At 37.2% G+C, this 25,793-nt stretch overlaps 1 protein-coding gene across 1 annotated transcript in view; it reads left to right on the top strand.

The window, feature by feature from the left end:
• Window positions 1-25,793, top strand: part of Rbp (RIMS binding protein) — a 439,820-nt gene that overhangs the window by 290,671 nt on the left and 123,356 nt on the right. The window contains exons 16-17 of the mRNA XM_089098234.1: window positions 11,472-11,682; window positions 24,655-24,759. Of these exons, the coding sequence (XP_088954360.1) occupies window positions 11,472-11,682; window positions 24,655-24,759 (316 nt within the window). The remainder of the gene's footprint in view (window positions 1-11,471; window positions 11,683-24,654; window positions 24,760-25,793) is intronic.

Below are 25,793 nucleotides of genomic sequence, written 5' to 3'. Positions count from 1 at the left end.
GCAAAAAGCGAATCTGAATGGTCATCCCGGTAATCTGTTGGCAGATACACGTTAACTACTACTAAATTACCACTTACTTGCGCTGCAAGGATCTTTTGCGTTGAGAATAAAATCTTTGACTCAATATCTCTCTGAACATAAGTTACAAGTCGCTAGCTAGTAGAAGGCACTCTGATAGTTTAGCGATACTTCTGACAAAAATCAAATCTGAAAGGTCATTCTGGTAATCTGTCGGCAGATACAAGTCAATAACTACTAGATTACCATCTACTTGTGCTGCAAGGGTGTTTTTCGTTGAGATTAAAATCTTTGACTCAATATCTCGCCGAACATAAGTTACAAGTCGCTAGCTAGGAGAAGGCACTCTGATAGTTTAGCGATACTTCTGGCAAAAAGCGAATCTGAAAGGTCATCCCGGTAATCTGTTGGCAGATACACATTAACTACTACTAAATTACCACTTACTTGCACTGCAAGGCTATTTTTCGTTGAGAATAAAATCTTTGACTCAATATCTCTCCGAACATAAGTTACAAGTCGCTAGCTAGGAGAATGCACTCTGATAGTTTAGCGATTCTTCTGGCAAAAAGCGAAGCTGAATGGTCATCCCGGTAATCTGTTGGCAGATACACGTTAACTACTACTAAATTACCACTTACTTGCGCTGCAAGGGTATTTTTCGTTGAGAATAAAATCTTTGACTCAATATCTCTCCGAAAATAAGTTACAAGTCGCTAGCTAGGAGAAGGTACTCTGATAGTGTAGCGATACTTCTGGCAAAAAACAAATCTGAATGGTCATCCCTGTAATCTGTTGGCAGATACACGTTAACTACTACTAAATTACCACTTACTTGCGCTGCAAGGGTATTTTTCGTTGAGAATAAAATCTTTGACTCAATATCTCTCCGAACATAAGTTACAAGTCGCTAGCTAGGAGAATGAACTCTGATAGTTTAGGGATTCTTCTGGCAAAAAGCGAATCTGAATGGTTATCCCGGTAATCTGTTGGCAGACACACGTTAACTGCTACTAAATTACTACTTACTTGCGCTGCAAGGGTATTTTGCGTTGAGAATAAAATCTTTGACTCAATATCTCTCCGAAAATAAGTTACAAGTCGCTAGCTAGGAGAAGGTACTCTGATAGTGTAGCGATACTTCTGGCAAAAAACAAATCTGAATGGTCATCCCGGTAATCTGTTGGCAGATACACGTTAACTACTACTAAATTACCACTTACTTGCACTGCAAGGGTATTTTTCGTTGAGAATAAAATCTTTGACTCAATATCTCTCCGAACATAAGTTACAAGTCGCTAGCTAGGAGAATGCACTCTGATAGTTTAGGGATTCTTCTGGCAAAAAGAGAATCTGAATGGTCATCCCGGTAATCTGTTGGCAGATACACGTTAACTACTACTAAATTACCACGTACTTGCGCTGCAAGGGTATTTTTCGTTGAGAATAAAATCTTTGACTCAATATCTCTCCAAACATAAGTTACAAGTCGCTAGCTAGGAGAAGGCATTCTGATAGTTTAGCTATACTTCTGGCAAAAAGCGAATATGAATGGTCATCCCGGTAATCTGTTGGCAGGTACACGTTAACTACTACTAAATTACCACTTACTTGCACTGCAAGGCTATTTTGCGTTGAGAATAAAATCTTTGACTCAATATCTCTCCGTACATAAATTACAAGTCGCTAGCTAAGAGAATGCACTCTGATAGTTTAGCAATTCTTCGGGCAAAAAGCGAATCTGAATGGTCATCCCGGTAATCTGTTGGCAGATACACGTTAACTACTACTAAATTACCACTTACTTGCACTGCAAGGGTATTTTTCATTGAGAATAAAATCTTTGACTCAATATCTCTCCGAACATAAGTTACAAGTCGCTAGCTAGGAGAAGGCACTCTGATAGTTTAGTGATTCTTCTGGCAAAAAGCGAATCTGAATGGTCATCCCGGTAATCTGTTGGCAGATACACGTTTACTACTACTAAATTACCACTTACTTGCACTGCAAGGATATTTTGCGTTGAGAATAAAATCTTTGACTCAATATCTCTCCGAACATAAGTTACAAGTCGCTAGCTAGGAGAAGGCACTCAGATAGTTTAGCGATACTTCTGGCAAAAAGCAAATCTGAATGGTCATCCCGATAATCTGTTGGCAGATACACGTTAACTACTACTAAATTACCGCTTACTTTCACTGCAAGGGTATTTTTCGTTGAGATTAAAATCTTTGACTCAATATCTCTCCGAACATAAGTTACAAGTCGCTAGCTAGGAGAATGCGCTCTGATAGTTTAGCGATTCTTCTGGCAAAAGCGAATCTGAAAGGTCATCCCGGTAATCTGTTGGCAGATACACGTTAACTACTACTAAATTACCACTTAATTGGGCTGCAAGGGTATTTTGCGTTGAGAACAAAATCTTTGACTCAATATCTCTCCGAACATAAGTTAAAAGTCGCTAGCTAGGAGAAGGCACTCTGATAGTTTAGCGATACTTCTGGCAAAAAGCGAATCTGAATGGTCATCCCGGTAATCTGTTGGCAGATACACGTTAACTACTACTAAATTACCACTTACTTGCGCTGCAAGGATCTTTTGCGTTGAGAATAAAGTCTTTGACTCAATATCTCTCCGAACATAAGTTACAAGTCACTAGCTAGGAGAAGGCACTCTGATAGTTTAGCGATACTTCTGGCAAAGAGCCAATCTGAATGGTCATCCCAGTAATCTGTTGGCAGATATACGTTAACTACTACTAAATTACCACTTATTTGCACTGCAAGGGTATTTTTCGTTGAGAATAAAATCTTTGACTCAATATCTCTCTGAACATAAGTTACAAGTCGCTAGCTAGGAGAAGGTACTCTGATAGTTTAGCGATACTTCTGGCAAAAAGCGAATCTGAATGGTCATCCCGGTAATCTGTTGGCAGATACACGTTAACTACTACTAAATTACCACTTACTTGCACTGCAAGGTTATTTTTCATTGAGAATAAAATCTTTGACTCAATATCTCTCCGAACATAAGTTACAAGTCGCTAGCTAGGAGAAGGGACTCTGATAGTTTAGCGATACTTCTGGCAAAAAGCGAATCTGAATGGTCATCCCGGTAATCTGTTGGCAGATACACATTAACTACTACTAAATTACCACTTACTTGCACTGCAAGGCTATTTTTCGTTGAGAATAAAATCTTTGACTCAATATCTCTCCGAACATAAGTTACAAGTCGCTAGCTAGGAGAATGCACTCTGATAGTTTAGCGATACTTCTGGCAAAAAGCGAATCTGAATGGTCATCCCGGTAATCTGTTGGCAGATACACGTTAACTACTACTAAATTACCACTTACTTGCGCTGCAAGGGTATTTTGCGTTGAGAATAAAATCTTTGACTCAATATCTCTCCGAACATAAGTTACAAGTCGCTAGCTAGGAGAAGGCACTCTGATAGTGTAGCGATACTTCTGGCAAAAAACAAATCTGAATGGTCATCCCTGTAATCTGTTGGCAGATACACGTTAACTACTACTAAATTACCACTTACTTGCGCTGCAAGGGTATTTTTCGTTGAGAATAAAATCTTTGACTCAATATCTCTCCGAACATAAGTTACAAGTCGCTAGCTAGGAGAATGCACTCTGATAGTTTAGGGATTCTTCTGGCAAAAAGCGAATCTGAATGGTTATCCCGGTAATCTGTTGGCAGACACACGTTAACTGCTACTAAATTACTACTTACTTGCGCTGCAAGGGTATTTTGCGTTGAGAATAAAATCTTTGACTCAATATCTCTCCGAACATAAGTTACAAGTCGCTAGCTAGGAGAATGCACTCTGATAGTTTAGGGATTCTTCTGGCAAAAAGTGAATCTGAATGGTCATCCCGGTAATCTGTTGGCAGATACACGTTAACTACTACTAAATTACCACGTACTTGCGCTGCAAGGGTATTTTTCGTTGAGAATAAAATCTTTGACTCAATATCTCTCCAAACATAAGTTACAAGTCGCTAGCTAGGAGAAGGCATTCTGATAGTTTAGCAATACTTCAGGCAAAAAGCGAATATGAATGGTCATCCCGGTAATCTGTTGGCAGGTACACGTTAACTACTACTAAATTACCACTTACTTGCACTGCAAGGCTATTTTGCGTTGAGAATAAAATCTTTGACTCAATATCTCTCCGTACATAAATTACATGTCGCTAGCTAAGAGAATGCACTCTGATAGTTTAGCAATTCTTCTGGCAAAAAGCGAATCTGAATGGTCATCCCGGTAATCTGTTGGCAGATACACGTTAACTACTACTAAATTACCACTTACTTGCACTGCAAGGGTATTTTTCATTGAGAATAAAATCTTTGACTCAATATCTCTCCGAACATAAGTTACAAGTCGCTAGCTAGGAGAAGGCACTCTGATAGTTTAGCGATACTTCTGGCAAAAAGCGAATCTGAATGGTCATCCCGGTAATCTGTTGGCATATATACGTTAACTACTACTAAATTACCACTTACTTGCACTGCAAGGATATTTTGCGTTGAGAATAAAATCTTTGACTCAATATCTCTCCGTGCATAAGTTACAAGGTGCTAGCTATGAGAATGCACTCTGATAGTTTAGCGTTTCTTCTGGCAAAAACCGAATCTGAATGGTCATCCCGATAATCTGTTGGCAGATAAACTTTAACTACTACTAAATTACCACTTACTTGCACTGCAAGAGTTTTTTTTCTTTGAGAATAAAATCTTTGACTCAATATCTCCACGATCATAAGTTACAAGTCGCTAGCTAGGAGAAGGCACTCTGATAGTTTAGCGATACTTCTGGCAAAAAGCGAATCTGAATGGTCATCCTGGTAATCTGTTGGCAGATACACGTTAACTACTACTAAATTACCATTTACTTGCACTGCAAGGGTATTTTTCGTTGAGAATAAAATCTTTGACTCAATATCTCTGCGAACATAAGTTACAAGTCGCTAGCTAGGAGAATGCACTCTGATAGTTTAGCGATTCTTCTGGCAAAAAGCGAATCTGAATAGTCATCCCGGTAATCTATTGGCAGATACATGTTAACTACTACTAAATTACCACTTACTTGCGCTGCAAGGGTATTTTTCGTTGAGAATAAAATCTTTGACTCAATATCTCTCCGAACATAAGTTACAAGTCGCTAGCTAGGACAAGGCACTCTGATAGTTTAGTGATACTTCTGGCAAAAAGCGAATCTGAATGGTTATCCCGGTAATCTGTTGGTACATACACGTTAACTACTACTAAATTACCACTTACTTGCACTGCAAGGATATTTTTCGTTGAGAATAAAATCTTTGAATCAATATCTCTCCGTACATAAGTTACAAGTCGCTAGCTAGGAGAATGCACTCTGATAGTTTAGTGATTCTTCTGGCAAAAAGCGAATCTGAATGTTCATCCCGGTAATCTGTTGGTAGATACACGTTAACTACTACTAAATTACCACTTACTTGCACTGCAAGGATATTTTTCGTTGAGAATAAAATCTTTGAATCAATATCTCTCCGTACATAAGTTACAAGTCGCTAGCTAGGAGAATGCACTCTGATAGTTTAGCGATTCTTCTGGCAAAAAGCGAATCTGAATGTTCATCCCGGTAATCTGTTGCAGATACACGTTAACTACTACTAAATTACCACTTACCTAACTTACCTAACTTCACGATCACCTAATTTTTACCCATGGATCAAGGAATTAGATATGCCTAATGGCGTTATAAAACGGACTGCGTCTTTTAAATACCTTGGGATTGTAATAGATGAAACTCTATCTTTTAAGGAACATGTCACTTTAACTAGCAAAATTCTGGCAAGAAACCTCGGTATAATGAAGAAACTCCAACATTGTTTTCCTAAGTTTGTCCTTCGCCATCTTTATTCTTTTTTAATACACCCGTATATACTCTATTGTTCAAGTATTTGGCTCTCTACTTTTTCTTCTACCCTAAAACCAATAAGAGTTCTACAAAATCATGCAGTAAGAATTTTAGCTCGTATATCTCCACGGATATCTGTTCGAGGAATTTACCCAGATTTAATAATTTTGCCGGGTGCAGGCCTTTGTGAATTCTTTGTATTGTGGTTTATTTTGGACTGCAGCAGGATGTTCAGCCTCGTTGTTTTGGTTATCTATTGTCCATTAGATCTACTGTTCATTCTCATGATACAAGGGGTAGCGCGGACTTCTGTGTACCTAGAGGTATATCTTCCCGTTCATGTTTTTCTGTTCTTTATAGAGGTACGCGGAAATAGAATAGTTTGAAGTTTGAATTGTGATATTAAGACAATTGGTGATCCCAATATTTTTAGAAAAATCAATAAGGAACTGGTTTTTGCTGAACGTGAGTTTTGACTGATTAAATGATTTATTTATTGTGGGGTTTTTGTTGATATCTTGTTCACAGAGGATGTATAATACATGATATTATTTTTTATTTATTGTTTAGTGTGTTGGTATTAGTGGTGTTGGTTGCCAAGTGTTCTTTGTTTTAAGTATTTTGTTTTCTCTACCTCCCCCACGGACAAGCTTTGCTTTTTAGGGGAGGTAGTAATAATTTTTTTTTTTTTTTGTTGCTTACTTGCACTGCAAGGGTATTTTTCGTTGAGAATAAAATCTTTGACTCAATATCTCTCCGATACATAAGTTACAAGTCGCTAGCTAGGAGAATGCACTCTGATAGTTTAGCGATTCTTCTGGCAAAAAGCGAATCTGAATGGTCATCCCGGTAATCTGTTGGCAGATACTCGTTAACTGCTACTAAATTACCACTTACTTGCACTGCAAGGATATTTTGCGTTGAGAATAAAATCTTTGACTCAATATCTCTCCTTACATAAGTTACAAGTCGCTAGCTAGGAGAATGCACTCTGATAGTTTAGCGATTCTTCTGGCAAAAAGCGAATCTGAATGGTCATCCCGGTAATCTGTTGGCAGATACTCGTTAACTGCTACTAAATTACCACTTACTTGCACTGCAAGGATATTTTGCGTTGAGAATAAAATCTTTGACTCAATATCTCTCCGATACATAAGTTACAAGTCGCTAGCTAGGAGAATGCACTCTGATAGTTTAGCGATTCTTCTGGCAAAAAGCGAATCTGAATGGTCATCCCGGTAATCTGTTGGCAGATACTCGTTAACTGCTACTAAATTACCACTTACTTGCACTGCAAGGATATTTTGCGTTGAGAATAAAATCTTTGACTCAATATCTCTCCTTACATAAGTTACAAGTCGCTAGCTAGGAGAATGCACTCTGATAGTTTAGCGATTCTTCTGGCAAAAAGTGAATCTGAATGGTCATCCCGGTAATCTGTTGGCAGATACACGTTAACTACTACTAAATTACCACTTACTTGCACTGCAAGGATATTTTGCGTTGAGAATAAAATCTTTGACTCAATATCTCTCCTTACATAAGTTACAAGTCGCTAGCTAGGAGAATGCACTCTGATAGTTTAGCGATTCTTCTGGCAAAAAGTGAATCTGAATGGTCATCCCGGTAATCTGTTGGCAGATACACGTTAACTACTACTAAATTACCACTTACTTGCACTGCAAGGTTATTTTTCGTTGAGAATAAAATCTTTGACTCAATATCTCTCCTAACATAAGTTACAAGTCGCTAGCTAGGAGAATGCACTCTGATAGTTTAGCGATTCTTCTGGCAAAAAGCGAATCTGAATGGTCATCCTGGTAATCTGTTGGCAGATACACGTTAACTACTACTAAATTACCACTTACTTGGGCTGCAAGGGTATTTTGCGTTGAGAATAAAATCTTTGACTCTATATTTCTCCGAACATAAGTTACAAGTCGCTAGCTAGGAGAAGGTGCTCTGATAGTTTAGCGATACTTCTGGCAAAAAGCGAATCTGAATGGTCATCCCGGTAATCTGTTGGCAGATACACGTTAACTACTACTAAATTACCACTTACTTGCACTGCAAGGATAATTTGTGTTGAGAATAAAATCTTTGACTCAATATCTCTTCGCACATAAGTTACAAGTTAGGAGAAGGCACTCTGATAGTTTAGCGATTCTTCTGGCAAAAAGCGAATCTGAATAGTCATCCTGGTAATCTGTTGGCAGATACACGTTAACTACTACTAAATTACCACTTACTTGCGCTGCAAGGATATTTTGCGTTGAGAATAAATTCTTTGACTCAATATCTCTCCGAACATAGGTTACAAGTCCACCAAGGGCCACCAGAGGGTCGACCAAGGGCCTGCTTACGCTCAGCCGGAACAGCACACATCAAATGAGACTTAAAAATGTCTAACTGATTCACAAACAATGGAAGGGCAAAGTGCTCTTGAACACTTACAATATGGCTGGTTTTCAGCATTTCCGCTATTATTAAATATCGGTCAGCAAAGTTGCCGTTTATGTTCCAAGGCACAAGGTTCATGAAATTCGAGAAACACCAGATTTCATATCAGACTTTGTAGACTCGTTTGTAGGACAGCGTACGCTATAGCATGTCTGTCCACTTGAATTGCAGCTCGTGCAGAATGCTGGCTGATTTCAATTGTTTAGGTGATCGGAAATGTGATCAGTTGATTCACACTTCGAACACTATGGTTGATTTGTGCATTCGGCTGCAAGATGACCAACTAAATGACACTTATAACACCGTTTCGGCAAAAATGCAAAACTGTTCATCGAAGTCCTCCAGAACTCGTTTTAGGACACCAATGTGGCTCGGCGAGCGGAAAGATACCGTAACACCCTGACTGTTATTCTTCAACGAAGCGACAACTGCATCTGCTGTTTTCTTCGATTTTACAACTAATTTCCAATCATTTTTTGATTTGCGAAGCTCATTTATATCGTCAACACTGGGACATAATGTGTCAATAAACTCCTTTCGGGCAGTAGGAGTGTTCAAACTATTGGGCATGTTCTTAAGAACAACGGCATAGCTAGGTCTTTGAGTAGGCTCGTCGGTCGGTTTGCTAGGCACCCATGGGATCGGCTTATTTTGTACTTTGTGATAAAGTCCATCAACGTTTCGCTTAATTTTGGTTAAGTGACAAAGAGCCGTAGCAGATGTGCTTTCATCCACTGCAGGAACGCAGCAAGGCGACAATATGGCTAACGTTGGAATTAGACTTCTGTCACGATTAGCCGTTTGAGCGAACCACTTGCAAATGTTTATAACATTTTCTTCCTCCTTCTTACTATGCCTGATTAGGCGAGTTTCGATTTTTAACTCCTGGTGGAGTAAAGTCTTTGCGTCAATAACATCATCCAACGAGAAAAAACTCACGGCTTTTGTAATAATCACTTCCACTTTTTCCCCCGTTCTCACCGAGCATGAAATGTAGTTCAGCACAGGATTGATAATAATCTTTCCATCGTGACCTGTATTACTTTTTTCGCACATAATGAACGAAATATCAAGAGTGTCTAGGGTCAGATACCAATAAGCAAAGGAAGCGTAGTTTCTTGCCATCAGATCCCCGCAATTTAAGGGAGTAACACTCCCAATACATATATATATATATATATATATATATATATATATATATATATATATATATTATGACATCTGAAGCCAAAATGACATCTGAAGCCATTTGGCAAAACAGCATGAAATTTCATTGAAATCCTTCCTTGTGACTTTTTCCCATCCTTTTTGGAGACGACCTGATTTTCATTTGGTTTCAAGTGGCAAAAAAGACATCTGAAGCCATTTGGCACAACAACATGAAATTTCATTGAAATCCTTCCTCGTGACTTCTTCCCATCCTGTTTCGATACGACCTACTTTTCATTTGGTTTCAGGTAGCAAAAAAGCCACCAGAAGCCATTTGGCACAACAGCATAAAATTTCATTGAAATCCTCCTTCGTGAATTCTTCCCATCCTGTTTGGAGACAACCTGATTTTCGTTTGGTTTCAAGTGGTAAAAAATACATCTGAAGCCATTTGGCGCAACAGCATGAAATTTAATTGAAATCCTTCCTTGTGACTTCTTCCCACCCTATTTGGATACGATCTGCTTTTCACTTGGTTTCAAATAGCAAAAAAAACATCTGAAGCCACTGGGACAACAGCAAGAAATTTCATTAAAATCCTTCCTTGTGACTTCTTCTTATCCTGTTTGGACACAACCTGCTTTTCATTTGGTTTCTGCTATTTGCCAGAACAGCATGATATTTCTTTGGAATCCTTCCTTGTGACTTCTTCTCATCCTATTTGGAGACTACTTTCTTTTCATTTGGCTTCAGGGGGCAAAAAGCCATTTGAAACCATCTGGCAAAACAGCATGAAATTTCATTGAAATCTTTCCTTCTGACTTCTTCCCATCCTATTTGGAGACGACCTACTTTTCATTTGGTTTCAGATGGCAAAAAAAACATCTAAAATCATCTGGCAAAATTTCATTTGGAAAAAAACACCATCTTCGGTAATATGTTCTACATTCAAAAACAGTATATTCAAAATTGTCTTTATTTTTAAAATCCTTTTGATTCAAATCTTTTTCCTTTTGAATCTTTTTTCCTTTTTTTTCCTTTTTCCTTTTGATTAAAATCCTATTTGTACATAACCTGCTTTTCATTTAACTTCAGGTGGCAAACAAGCCATACGAAGCCATCTGGCACAACAATCTGAAATATCAATGAAATCCTTCCTTGTGACTTCTTTCCATCGTATTTGGAGACGACCTGCTTTTAATTTGGTTTCAAGTGGCAAAAAAGACATCTGAAGCCATTTGGCACAACAGCATGAAATTTCATTGAAATCCTTCTTTGTGACTTCTTCCCATCCTATTTGGCGACGACCTGCTTTTCATTTGGTTTCAAGTGGCAAAAAAAAACATCTCAAGTCAATGTCACAACAGCATGAAATTTCATTGAAATCCTTCCTTGTGACTTCTTCTTATCCTGTTTGGACACAACCTGCTTTTCATTTGGTTTCAGGTGGCAAAAAAGCCATCTGAAGGCATTTGGCACAACAGCATGAAATTTCATTGAAATCCTTCCTTCTGACTTCTTCCCATCCTATTTGGAGACGACTTTCTTTTCATTTGGCTTCAGGGGGCAAAAGGCCATCTGAAACCATCTGGCAAAACAGCATGAAATTTCATTGAAATTCTTCCTTCTGACTTCTTCCCATCATATTTGGAGACGACCTACTTTTCATTTGGTTTCAGATGGCAAAAAAAAACATCTAAAACCATCTGGCAAAATTTCGTTTCGAAAAAAACACCATCTTCGGTAATCTATCATCCTACATTCAAAAAGAGTATATTCAAAATTGTCTTTATTTTTAAAATCCTTTTGCAAACTTTTATACTCTTAGGCATGCTGTAATTTAAATAGTGTCCAATGAAATATATATTCTTTTCTTCTGGTAAGCTCGGTCAATTGTATTTGTTCTTTACTTATAAGCTTTTATTTAGGATGGATTTTTTGACGGAGAACTTCTAGATGGCAGACGAGGTCTTGTTCCCAGTAATTTCGTGCAGCGGCTTGTTGGCGAAGACCTGTTGGAGTTCCATCGATCTGTTGTGCTACGACTACGAGATGGAGATGATAGTGTAACGACAACCGTACCAAGAGATGTGCAGTTTCCTGCAGAGCCTTTGCCACCACCAGTTAACACTAATCATAGTAAGTTTATTGATAAGCTCTCTAATTCCAGGTGTCGAACTGGCCCCTGGTACGTTTATTATGTTATGCAAGAGTGAAAGATCGTAAAATAATGTTATTTAGTTCTAACAAAACGTTTTTTTAAGCTAGCAAAAATCTCTTCAAGAGTCTCAGTCCCCTTTCTACTCCCTCTACGTAGTATGGTGTGCAGCTTGAAGTTTCAGCCCTGGTGCGAGGCTACCTCATTCCATGTTTTTTTTTTCTTCATTTTTGTTTTGTATTTCTATAAACTATACTATAGCCATTCTCGTGATTCCAAAGTCATTCCGCCAAATTTGCACGTTTTGAGTTTTTACAATTTAGCCTTTTATTCAGTGCAACACGAACGGACAGACATGTCATTTTATGTGGTTAATTAAAAAAAAAAATTTCCAAAAAAGAAGTTTTTCATAGAGAACTAAAGGCCAAATTAAACTTCAGATCAGCAGATAGAAATACCTGTTAAAATTCAAACTACAAACGACAAGAAATCATAGGCAGTGCAATAGCGCTGCCTAAGTAAAGAACGATGTTGTCACAACGTATTATTTTTTTTTCTTCCAAACCAGGGCACTTCGTGTCGATGGAGTTGTCATAGAAACTTCAAAAAGGGTTCATTCGATTGGAAATTGGATTGGCTAGTGCCCTTCTCAATAGTCGAAAGGGATTGAAAGGCAGCTAACATCCCTTCCACGCCCATCATTTCCCCAAACACATCCATTTAAAATTTTGAGATAGCCATTTTGTTCAGCGTAGTTGATTTCCAGATAGAAAATATGTTTTTGAGGAGAACACTCCCCCAAAACCCTCGGGGCAAGGGTTTTAAGTAATGCCCTGGGTGCATATAAGAACGATGTTGGCACAATCTATTATTTATTATTTTGTTTTCCTTTAGACCAGAGCCTTTACATTGAAAAAGTTGTTGTAGAAATTTTGAAAAGGGCTCATTCAATTGGAAATTGGAGTCGCTTGTGCCCTTTTTAATAGTAGAAAATGACCAGAAGGCATCTAAAACCCCTTCCACACCCACCATTTGCCGAAACACATCCAATCAAAATTTTAAGATAGCCGTTTTGTTCAGCATAGTTGATTTCCAGATAGAAATCAAGATTGATTGAGGAGGACTATCCCCCACAGCCCTCAGGGCAAGGGTTGTAAGTTATGCCATGGGGGCATATGAGATTTTATAGATAGCGTTGTCGTAAAAACTTCAAAAAAGGCTCATTCGATTGGAGATTCAAGGGACTAGTGCCCTTTTTAACAGTCGAAAGTGATTGGAGGACAAGTAACCCCCATCTCACGCCCACCATTTCCCCAAACAAACCCAATCAAAACTTTGAGACAGCCATTTAGTTCAACGTAGTTGAAAGATCTGGAAATTAGGTCTTTGAGGATGACAACCCCTCTCCCCCAGAACCCTCAGGGCCAGGGCTTTAAGTTATGCCCTGGGGGCATATAAGGTTCTTATAGAAAGCGTTGTCGTAGAAACTTTAAAAAGGGCTCAGTCGATTGAAAATTGAAATGGCTAGTGCCCTTTTTAATAGTCGAAAGTGATTGGAAAGCAACTAACACCCCTTCGATGCCCAACATTTCCCCTAACACATTCAATCAAAATTCTGAGATAGCTATTTTGTTCCACGCAGTTAAATGTTCTAAAAATAATACCTTTGAGCAGGACCCCCCCCCCACAGTCTTCAGGGCAAGGGTTGTAAGTTATGTTCTGGGGGCATATAAGGTTTATGTTGAAATCTGTGTCGTAGAAACTTGAAAAGGGCTCATTAGATTGGAAATTTAAATTGCTATTGCACTTTTTTATATTTGAAATAGATTTGATGGCAACTAACCCACCTCTCACTCCCACCTTTTCCCCAAACACACCCAATCAAAATTGTTAGATAGCCATTTTATTAAACATAGTTGAAAGTTTTGGAAATTAGGTCTTTAAGGATGACAACCCATACCCCTCACAGCCCTCAGGCCATGGGTTGCAAGTCATGCCATGGGGGCATATAAGGTTTTTATTGAAAGCGATGTTGTAGAAACTTCAAAAAGGGTTCATTTAATGGGAAATTGAAAGGGCTAGTGTCCTTTTTAATAGTTGAAAGTGATTGAACGGCAACTAACCACCCTCTCGTGCCCACCATTTCCCCAAACACATCCAATCAAAATTGTGAGATGTACATTTTGTTCAACGTAGTTGAAAGTTCTGGAAATTATGTCTTTTAGAATGCTAACCCCTTCAGTGCCCTCAGTGCAAGGGTTGTAAGTTGTTCCATGGGGGCATATAAGGTTTATATAGAAAGTTGTAGTAGAAATTTCAAAAAGGGCTCATTTGATTGGAAAATAAAAGGGCTAGTGCCCTTTCTAATAGTCGAAAGTGAATGGACTGTAATTTACCTCCCTCTCACGCCCACCATTTCATCAAACACATTCAATCAAATTTAAGAGATAGCCATTTTGTTCAACGTAGTTGAAAGTACTGGAAGTTATGTATTTGAGGATGGCAAACTCCCCAGAGCCCCCAGGGCAAAGGCTGCAAGTTATGCCCTTGGGTCAAATAAGGTTTTATAAATAGCTTTGTCGTAAAAACTTCAAAAGGGGCTCATTCAGTTGGAAATTGAGATGGCTATTGCCCTTTTTAATAATCGAAAGTGATTGTAGGGTAACTAACCCCCTCTCACGCCCACCATTTCCCCAACCACATCCAATCAAAATTTTTAGATGGCCATTGTGTTCGACCTAGTTGAAAGTTCTGGAAATTAGGTCTTTGAGAATGTCCCCCCCCCCCCCAGCCCTCAGGGCAAGGGTTGTAAAATATGCCCTCGGGGTATACAAGGTTTTTATTGAAAGCGTTGTTGTAGAGACTTCAATATGGCTCATTTGATTGGAAATTGAAAGGTCTGGTGCTTTTTTTAATAGTTAAAAGTGATTGGAGAGTAACTAACGCCCCTCTCACGCCCACCATTTCCCCAACACATCCAATCAAAGTTTTGAGATAGCCATTTTGTTTAACGTAGCTGAAAGTTCTAGAAATTAGGTCTTTGAGGATGACAAACCCCCTCACAGACCTTAGGGTAAGGGTTGCAATCTATGCCCTGGGGGCATATAAGGTGTTTATAGAAAGCGATGTCGTAGAAACTCAAAAAGGGGTCATTCGATTGGATATTGAAAGGCCTAGTGCCCTTTTTAATAATAGAAAGTGACGGGAAGGCGTGACATTTTTGTAGTAAAGATTGATGTGGGTACAATGTATTATTATTATTTTTTTTTAATTTGTTTATTTATTTTTTTTTTTTTTTAGACCAGGGCAATTCGTATCGAAGGATTTGTCGTAGGAACTTCGAAAAGGGCTCATTCGATTGAATATACAAAAGGCTGATGCCCTTTTTAATAGTCGAAAGTTGTAGAGCAACTAATCCCCCTCCCACGCTCACCCTCCCATTTGCCCATTATGTTTAAAAACAAAGTGTTGCCTTAAGATTAAATCAAAATGCACTGTGTTCATGCTAATTCTCAATAAGGCATTTCAGCAGTATCCCAAGAACGACTGAGGGTATTATGTTCAAACTTTCGGGGCTACTTCTGCTCTTAACATTTAGCAAAATCAAAATAGCATAAGTGTATCCAAGCTATCAAAGAAAGTAAACACATTTTTTTGTGAATGGTATCAAGTTTTCCATTTCAAGTCAACTGGAGGAGGTATGAAACGAAATTAAACAGTACTATTTGTGTACAGATTTTTAAAAGGGTGTATTTTGTTAAAAACTGCTGAAAATGTTTCTCCAGCATACAAATAGCAGGCCGAACTATAAAGTCTTTAAGAAACGAAAATATTTAAAGTATTATTTTCTTTCTCCCTGAAAAGACTATGTCAATATAAATAAAACAGAACAGAAATAAATTAAAAAAACTTTTTCCATAAAATAAGTTTTTCAAAGAAAAGTAAAGAACTCCATTAATACGAAAATGAGCAAAAATAAAATCAAATAATCTACCAAGCGTGAAACCACAAACAAGCATCGATAAATAAATGAAACCGAAAACAAACAGAAATTACAATAAATAACCGAGTCAAACTCAAAACGAGCAGAAATTAACATGAGTTGGGCTCAAAACCCCTATGCCTTCCCAAGGCCTGAACATAATTTGGACTTTACTGAGAAAAATACAAATGAATGTGCATTGTCAGTTTAATATACATATGCAGAGATTTAGCAATCAAAATGTTAATATTATTTGATTTATCAAAGTTATAAAATTAAAAACATTTATAAGTTTCAATTTTCTATCAAATGAGCCCCCTCCAAAGTTAACACAAACATTCCCATCCACAAAGAAACTTATATTCTAATAATAAGCAAGTTACATAAGTTACAATACTTTCCCTGGGGATTATGGAGGATTTCTCAACCCCGAAGTTATAGCAATTTGAATTTAGGACTATTTTGAGCAAAATGGCTATTTTAAATTTTTTACAAGATGCATTTTCGGGAAAAAGGTACAAGGGGGGAGGGGGGAGCTTGCTGCTTTTTAATAATTTTCGATTCTTAAAAAGCACACAATAAATTTTGATTTCCGATCGAATGAACTTCCTCCGAAGTTTATACGACCACGCGTTCCATAGAAGCTTTATATGCAATGGGCTGCTAGTCTAACTTACAGCCCTTTCCCCCAGGGCCAGGGGGAGGCTCAAACCCTTAACCCTAGCTATTTGACATTTGGACGATTTTGAAAAAAGTGGTTAATTCAAAATTTCGATCGAAAGCATTTAGAAAAAAGCGGGGGGGGGGTTGCCTACTGTTTGATTACTCTGAGCTTTTAAAGATGAAGCTAGAACTTTCAATTTAAATCGAATGAGGTTTTTCCGTGGCCTATACAGTTAACCCTTCAATAAAAACCTTATGTATGAACAACGGACAGATTGCATAACTTACACCCCTTCCCCTGGGGCAGTGGGAGGTTTGGTCAACCCCCGAGGAATGATTATTTCAATTATTTCACCTCTTGTCTATTTCGGACATAATGGCCATCTCACAGGAAGTAGGAGTCCTACTCTTCCACAAGAGTAGGAAGAGTGAATGAGTTTGGTTTATGATGAAAGATTGTGTGACCAAGCTCAAGCCACAATAGTGGCTTAATAAAACGTCACACGTTCTTACCATTTCTACGTTTGTTGATAATGTTATTTAAAAAATGTGGTAAGTGCCAGTTAAGTATGATGTAATTATTAGTTGAAAATTAAACTCATCTCTTCATCACAATTTTGATTGGATGCGTTTTGAGAAAAGAGGGCGTGGAAAGCGGGGGGGGGCGCTTGATTCCCTCCAATCACGTTTGACTTTTAAAAAGGCACTAGAAATTATTATTTTCAATTGAATGACCCCCCCTCCACTAGAAATTATTATTTTCGATTGAATGACCCCCCTCCAAAGTTTATAACACCACCCCAGGGTTGCCACCGTCAGTAGGATTTTACTAGATCTAGTAATAAAAAAAATCTAGTAAATTTAGAGGATCTAGTAAATTTCCCGAAATCTAGTAAAAACTAATAAAAAGTCGTGATCTATAGTAACCAAAACTTTTTTTTATTTTCCTTGAATTCAGGGACAAAAATTGTCGTGAACATATGACAATTTACAAATTTTGCTTGTCTGTTTTGTAATTTACAATTTTGCTTGTCTGTCTCAGAGACAGACAAGCAGTCACCTATTTTCATAAACAGACAATTCACTTCTGGCGTCTAAAGGTCGACAAAGTCAGCTTTCTGTGCATCAAATCTTACCAACTAAAAATGAAGCTATAATGACACTTGATTTGTGATGATTAGGAATCTATTGGAATCAAAACAAAAGCCAACCACCCAAGGTGATTAGGTGAATCTCCTCACTTTAAAAATTTTTATTGAGCAAAAAGGAGCCTGCTGAGAGAAATTAAAAGTAAGTAGAAATGTAACATTACATATATATATATATATATATATATATATATATATATATATATATATATATATATATATATATATATATATATATATATATATATATATATATATATATATATATATATATATATATATATATATATATATATATATATATATATATATATATATATATATATATATATATATATATATATATATATATATATATATATATATATATATATATATATATATATATATATATATATATATATATATATATATATATATATATATATATGTATATATATATATATGAACTTGTAGGTTTCCAGAATTTTCAATCATGCTATGAAAACGAAAGAAAAGAGAAAAAGAGAAAAAAAGAAGAAAAAACGAAAAAAGATTTTGAAAATCGTATTGATTATCCTCCTATAGTTAAAATCGATGCTTGATTGGTTTTTTTTTAGCATTTAGTAAAAACAGATGCGATCTAGTAAATTTTTCCTCTCCGATTTAGTAAATTCTTCCAGGTCAGGGTGGCAACCTGACCTGGAAGAATTGACCTTCCAGGTCAAGTGCCTCTGGAGAAATAATTTGGAGTCTTATGACCTTGGGGATAGTGGGGGGAGGGCTATGTGCCATTGGATCACTTTTTACTCTTAAAAAGGGAACCTTTCTCCCGTTTTTCTTTTTTTTGAGGGGGGGGGTGTGGACTCCAAAGTTTTGTCATCTGATCGTCGAAATATTTTAAATCAAATGGCTTTCTCAAAATTTTTAATCAGATGCATTTGGGGAAAAGAGGAGGAGGGTATATGCCCGCCGATCACTCTTGATAACTCTTAAAAAGGTAAGTAGAAACTTCAATTTCCAATCAACTAAGCCACCTCTGATGTTTATTAAATAAAAAAAAACAAATTTTTGAAACTGAAAGTAAGGAGCGACATTAAAACTTAAAACGAACAGAAATTATTCCGTATATGAAAGGGGCTGTCCCCTCCTCAACGCCTCGCTCTTTACGCTACAGTTTTTTATTGTTTAAAAAAATAAAGTTTTGAGACTGAGTCAAACTTTAGCGTAAAGAACGAGGCGTTGTGGAGGGGACAGCCCCTTTCATATACGGAATAATTTCTGTTCGTTTTAAGTTTTAATGTCGCTCCTTACTTTCAGTTTAAAAAATTGTTTTTTTATTTAATTTCTGATCGTTTTTTAGTTAATGCAGCTTTTATTTTGGCTCACCGTCATTGAATAAGTAAACAAAATTTGCATAAAAATTTTACTTTGCTTTTGCTAAATGGCTGTCTCTAAATTTGGTTCTGATGTAATTTACAAATTAATTTACGTAACGAACTTCTATATTCGTATAGTTTTCTTCTGGCAAAAAATACAAAGTTGCAGATTTTTGCAGATATGAGCTTGAAACCTATGTAATAGGGTTTTCTGATACGCTGAATCTGACGGTGTGATTTTCATTAAAATTCTTTCACTTGTAGGGGATGTTTCCCCCTCTTTAAAAAATCAGGTAAATTTTCTCAGGCTCGTAGCCTTTGATGAGTAATACTAAACTTAATAAAATTTATATATTTAGAATCAGCATTATAAGCCCATTCTTTTGATACATTTATTGAGATTAAAATTCCATTTTTAAAAGTTTTGATAACTATTAAGCCGTATCGCTTGTTTTTTTTTATTGTTTGTTTTTTATTACTTATTACGTATATGTTATTACGTATATGAGGGGGTTCTCCTCTTAGTCAATACCACGCTCTTTACGTTAAAAGTTAAAAAAAAAATTAATTCACAAACCCCTGAATCACAAAGGCCGTTTAATTAGAATAGATAGCTCTTTTGAAACCACTAAAAAAAACTGTAGCGTAAAGAGCGAGGTATTGACTTGGGGGAGAACCCCCTCATATACGTAATAATTTCTGTTCGTTTTAAGCTCTAGTGTTGCTTCATACTTTCAGTTGAAAAAACTTGTTTGTTTTTTTAATTTAGTTTCTGATCGTTTTATAAATAATGCTTGGAAATCTGGCGCCCCCTTCATAGCAATGTCCCTTACCCCAAAGAAACAACCTCCACGGAAAGATTCTCCCGAGTAACCCCGCCGCCCCCCCACCCCCACCAGAAAAAAAATCCTTCCTGAAAATGTCTGTATACTTCCCAATAACCAATAAAATATGTAAGCAATGGGCAAAGTTCATAACTTGCAGCCCTTCCCCTGGGACCTGTGGGGGATAATTGGGTGACTTTGAGAAAAAATGAGCGTGGGAGTGAGCCTAGTTGCCCTCCAATTTTTTTTGTCACTCAAAAAGGGCACTAGAACTTTTAATTTCCGTTCCAATGAGCCCTCCTAAGGTATTCTAGGACCATTGGGTCAATACGATTACCCCTGGGGAAAAGAAAAAAAAAAAAAAAAAATAAAAAAAAAAATAAACGCGCATCCGTGATCTTTCTTCTGGCAAAAAATGGAAAATTCCACATTTTTGCAGATAGGAGCTCGAAACCTTTACAGTAGGGTTTTCTGATACACTTAATCTGGTGGTGTTATTTTTATTGAGATTCTATGACTTTTAGGGGGTCGTTCCCCCTTTTTTCAAAAATCAGCCAAATTTTCTCAGGCGGGTAACTTTTGATGGGTAAGATTAAACTAGATGAAACTTATATATTTGAAATCAGAATTAAAATCCAATTATTTTGATGTATCTCTTGGTATCAAAATTCCGTTTTTTAGAGTTTCGGTTACCATTGAGCCGGGTCGCTCCTTACTTACAGTTCGTTACCACGAACTTTTTGATATGACTTCCCCTTGTTAGAAACTTATCTGCCCCTGGGGCATAACTTACAACACTTCCCCCGGGCTCTGGGGGGCTGTGTTAACCCCTGAGTTTTTTTTATTTGATCTTTAAACTATTTTGAACAAAATGACTATCTCAAAATTTTGATCAGATGCTTTTGGGGAAAAGAGAGCCTTGAGGGGTGGACTTGTTGCCCTCCAGTCATTCTTGACTCTTAAAAAGGGCACTAGAAATTCCGATTGACAATCGAATGAGCCCTCTCCAAAATTTATTCTACTATCCCTTCCATAGAAACATACATGTCCCCTGGGCGTAATTTACAACACTTGCCCCGAGGTTTTGGTGTGCTGTGTTATCCCTGGAGTCTTTGTTATATGATCTTTGGTCTATTTTGAAGAAAATGGCAATAACAAATTCAAAAGGACGCATTCGGAGAAAATAGGATTGGCGGGGAGGGGACTAGTCGCAATCAGATCACTTTTGACTCTTAAAAAGCGAATTTGATCTTTCTATTTCTAATCATTTGGATCCCCTCTGAGGTTTATGCGATCACTTTTACCGTAACCAATTTATATCCCCCAGGGCATAAGTTACAACCCTTCCCCTGGGCTCTTTGGGGGGAGGGTTAGGTTGACCCCGAGGTTTTTGTTGTCTGATCGTTAGACTATTTCAAACAAAATGACAATCTCGGAATTTTGATCGGATGCATTTGCGAAAAGATAGCGTGTGTTTGGAGGGGGGGGGGTTAGATGCCCCCCAATACCTTTTGACTCATAAGAATGCAACTAGAACTTTCAATTTCCAATCAAATGAGCAACCTCTGAAGTTTATCCGACCTCCCTTACATAAAAATCTTATATGCCCTTGGGCTATAGCTTAAAACACTTGCCCCCAGGCTCCAGTGGCAGATCCAAGGGAGGGGTGAGGGGGGCGCGTGCCCCCCTAACATAGTCTAAAGTTGTGTAATTTACTTAATTAACGCAAGTTTGCGTTAATTAAACTTGCTCCTAACTCAAGTTTATCGAATCAAACTATTTTGCACCCCCTCCTCCCCTAAAAATTATTTTTGAACCATTTTTAACAAAATGGATATGTCAAAATTTTCATCAGATGGGTTTGGGTAAAAAAGGCATGGGGGGGCTAGTTACCCTTCGGTTTCTTTTGACTCTTTAAAAGTAATCTAGATTTCCAATCAAATGAGCTTTCTCTAATGTTTATACGAACATCCCTTCTATAAGAACCTTGTATGCCCCCAGGGAATAACTTATAACGCCTGCCCCCGGGCTCTGGGTAGTTCTGTCGACCCTGGAGTTTTTATTATCCGATGTCTGAACTATTTTTGGCAAAATGGGTATGTCTAAATTTTTATCGGATGGGTTTGGAAAAAAAGGGCATGGGAGGGGGCCAGTTGCCCTCTGATCTCTTTCGGCTCTTAAAAACTGAACTAAAACTGTCAATTTCCATTCAATTGAGCCCTCTCTGAAGTTTATATGAGCATGCCTTCTATAAGAACCATATATGCCCCCAGGGCATAACTTACAACGCCTGTCCCCGGGCCTTGTGGGGTTGTTTCGACCCTGGAGTTTTTTTTATATGATCTTTGAACTATTTTTAACAAAATGGCTATCTCAAAATTTTCATCGGATGTATTTGGGGGAACCGGGCGTGGTCGGGGGGGGGGGCTTGGTGCCCTCTGATCTCTTTTGAATCTTAAAGGGTGGACTAGAACTTTCAATTTCCAATCAAATGAGCACTCTCTGAAGTTTATATGAGTATCGCTTTTATATGAACCATATATGCCCCCAGGGCATAACTTACAACGCCTACACCCAGGCCCTGGGGGGAGGGGTTGTTGACCCCGGAGTTTTTATTATAAGATGTTGGAACTTTTTTCAATAAAATAGCTATCTCAAAGTTTTTATCGGATGGGTTTGGGGAAAAAGGGCGTGGGGGCCTAGTTGCCCTCCTCTCTGAAGTTTATACGAGCATCCCTTCTATAAGAATCATATACGCCCCCAGGGCATAACTTACAACGCCTGCCCTTGGTTCCTGGGGTGTTTTGTCGACCCGGAGTTTTTATTATCGGATGTTTGAACTGTTTTCGTAATTACTTTTTAGTTTTAAGTGTAACCTAGACAATAGTTGTAATACCCTGTCCACATCCAATAGAAATTATTTTGCATTACAAAGTTTTTTCCAAGACGTGTTTTTTGCAGTTACTTCACATTTTCTATTTCTTCTTGAGCATTGGTGTTAATTTCGATTTCAAATTGAAACTTTTGAGAAGATCTAGTATTTCTGCTAAACTTTTTTTAGTAAAGACTATCGTACTTTATATAACTGATAGTTACTCGCAACGCCCAGCCCATCAGACACTCGGTAAGGCTATAAAACGGGTAGCTGAAGCCAATGTTTCTCTGCAGTGTGTTTTTTTCGGAATGTAGTGTAGCTGGTCTTAGATAATCAGAAAAAGAAGTGAAATTCAAAAACATAACTAAAGAGTTACATTAAAACTTAAAAGAAAAGAAAATTGTTCCATAAGTAAGGGGGGTAGTCCTCTTCCTCAATCTTGACGCTTTCACTGGTAATTCATTGAAAGTATTTTTGAGTAAGTGGGGGTAATAGCATTTTTGAGTAATACTACAATAAATTTAGTAAGTGGGTTTTATTTATCGATTATCTTTCAAAACAATTAAACAAAATTTTAAGTTGTTTAAAGCAAAACTGTACCATTAAGCCTTTCCATTTTTGAGGCATTGTGAAAAAATACTTTTTATGCCATTCAAATTGTCCTTGTGTTCTAGGTTCTTGAAGTACTTGGGGGCGAAAATCAACGTTTAGCGTAAAGAGTGGGGGGGGGGGGGGTCAGGAAAAAAATTCCTCTCTCATATTCACAATATTTTTTGGGCGTTTTAGGTTTAATGTTGCTCTTTACTTTTGTCTGATAAGAAAAACCTTTTTATTTAATGTCTTCGTTTATAATTCCACCTCGAGCTTATCCTAAATATGAGGGCGGCTGCGGCCTCTCAAATCCTTACTTTTTACATTAGTGTTTAACTTTTGCATAATAATGCTTCGAGACAAAGAGTTCGTTTTATGTGTTTGCTTTTTAAAATAAAACTGAATTTTCCAAAATCAAGATGTCGTTCCCGTAGGAAGATGAAAAATGACTGAACAAGAACATTCCTGGGCAGGGTTGCCACCGCAACCAAATGAAAACTACCAGATCTGGTGATAAATCACCAGCGGTGGCAACCCTGTTCCTGGATGTTACTGAATTATATAACAACGCGGTTAAAGCAAAAACATAAAGACTGTGGAAAGGCGGGGAAGAACACATTGTTTTGAATGAATTTGAAGAGCTAAAGTAAAAGGAACAGGAAAAAGTCGGAGGTAATGATACATAAAAATAAATTGCAAGCTAGAAGACATGTTACAACCAACATCACAACGAATACATCGAATCGTAAATGAAACCAGCGGTTAGAAGAAAAGCAAAAGGGAAAGTCACAACGACTCCCAAAAGAAATTAATGCTATAAAATGGATGATTCTTTGGTGCATTAGCAAGAAGGTGGAATTGAATTCACTCCAGTATTTTTTAACTCAATTAAAAGTGTTGATTTGACACCTTGCGACTGAATGTATATATAGGCTACTCCATTTAAACGAACAACTGTGTATTTATTTATGAAAGTATGTATGCATATTTTTTTCTTGAAAACGATCTGGAATGAATACAAACAGCCAAAGCAGAAGGCATGGAAAAATTTTCGATGTAATGATGCATGAAAATGAAGCGTAAACAAAATATACGGCTAGAAGACAAGTGACAACAAGCATCACAACGAATCTCAAACGAAAATAATGGACAACAAAATCTGCGATTAAAAGAAAATCGCCAGGGATGATCACATCGAATCGTAAATGAAATCTGCTGGTCTTGGTTAGCTCTTGGACTATAAACCTCAAAAGCAAATTCCATAAAAATGAATATTAATGGATTAAGAAAGTAAATAGAAAATAATGGACTGATTTTCTTCCAGATAATTTGCACCAAAATGTATTTTGTCTACATTTTGGAATTTTTTTTTCCCCATTGGATGATTTGAGTATTTTATTAAAACCCAAGAATAAATCTTTTTTATCACTTTTTTTTTCTGGTGATCCTTTAATAGTCTCACTAAGAAATGAGTTGGCACTGTGATAATTTGATTTTATGATTTTTTTTCAGATACAAGTAATTCAGCTCAATATGCAACTGACCTGGCTTTAGTTCAGTTCAACGATTTCTTAGGCGAAGAAGATACATCATCTACGGGGACGGGTGAGCCGCCAGGTAAGCAATGTTACTTCTACTTTCTTATTACCAACGGTGATTATAAGACCTGGGAAACTTCTTTATTAAATAAACTTATAAATCTTTAGGTATGACCAAAATTTGATCGCGTCTTTTCAAATGACAGAGTGATAGAAATTTAAGTAAAAAAATATGCAAAGTTTTGCTGCACTCAGGCAAAGTGGAGCTGAGTCGGGCTGATTTCTCCCCCCTGGATTACCCAACATTCATATTTCGAGGGTATGGCTCGTATTTCCGGCATCCTAGAGAATGAGTAAGAAAACAGATACGAAATTATAGTAATTTTGTTGTATAGGGGATAGAAATCTTCCAAAATTTTCCAATCCCAAATTTTTAAGCTTTCATGGTTTTCCTATTTTTTAAGGATTCACCGATATTTATTAGGATTTTATTTATTTGGTAAAGAATGTGCTTTTTAAATTTAATATAAATAACACTTGTAGCTTCACAGGTATAGGTCTCTTAATACCTCACAATTTATTATTAAACCCCCAAGCCCCCCTGGCTTTCAATCTAATTCAATTCTTTCTTTTTTCAAACAGTTCGTAGTAACGAACTGTAAGTAAGGAGCGACCCGGCTCAATGGTAACCGAAACAGTATTTTGATAAAAATAGATACATCAAAAGAATCAGATTTTAATGCTGATTTCAAATATATAAGTTTCATCAAGTTTAATTCTACCCACAAAAGTTAGGCGCCTGAGAAAATTTGGCTGATTTTCGAAAAAAGGGGGGAAGACCCCCAAAAAGTTATAGAACCTTAATGAAAATCACACCATCATATTCTGCGTTTCAGAGAACCCTACTGTAGAGGTTTCAAGCTCCCATCTACAAAAATGTGGAATTTTGGATTTTTTGCCAGAAGAAAAGTCGATCCTTACTTTCAGTTTAAAAAACTTTTTTTTTTATTTAATAATAATAATAAACCGTGAGATATGTGTGAATTACTGAAAAGACCTACGAAGCTACAAATGTGGTTTCTATTAAATTTAAAAAGTGCATTATTTACCAAA

The sequence above is a fragment of the Artemia sp. Qi Xiang Cuo genome, chromosome 12 (assembly GCF_049724085.1).
Source record: "Artemia sp. Qi Xiang Cuo chromosome 12, ASM4972408v1, whole genome shotgun sequence".
Classification (NCBI taxonomy): Eukaryota; Metazoa; Arthropoda; class Branchiopoda; order Anostraca; family Artemiidae; genus Artemia; species Artemia sp. Qi Xiang Cuo.
Note: the sequence above shows the minus strand (reverse complement) of the source record. Positions and strands in the feature narration are given on the sequence as shown.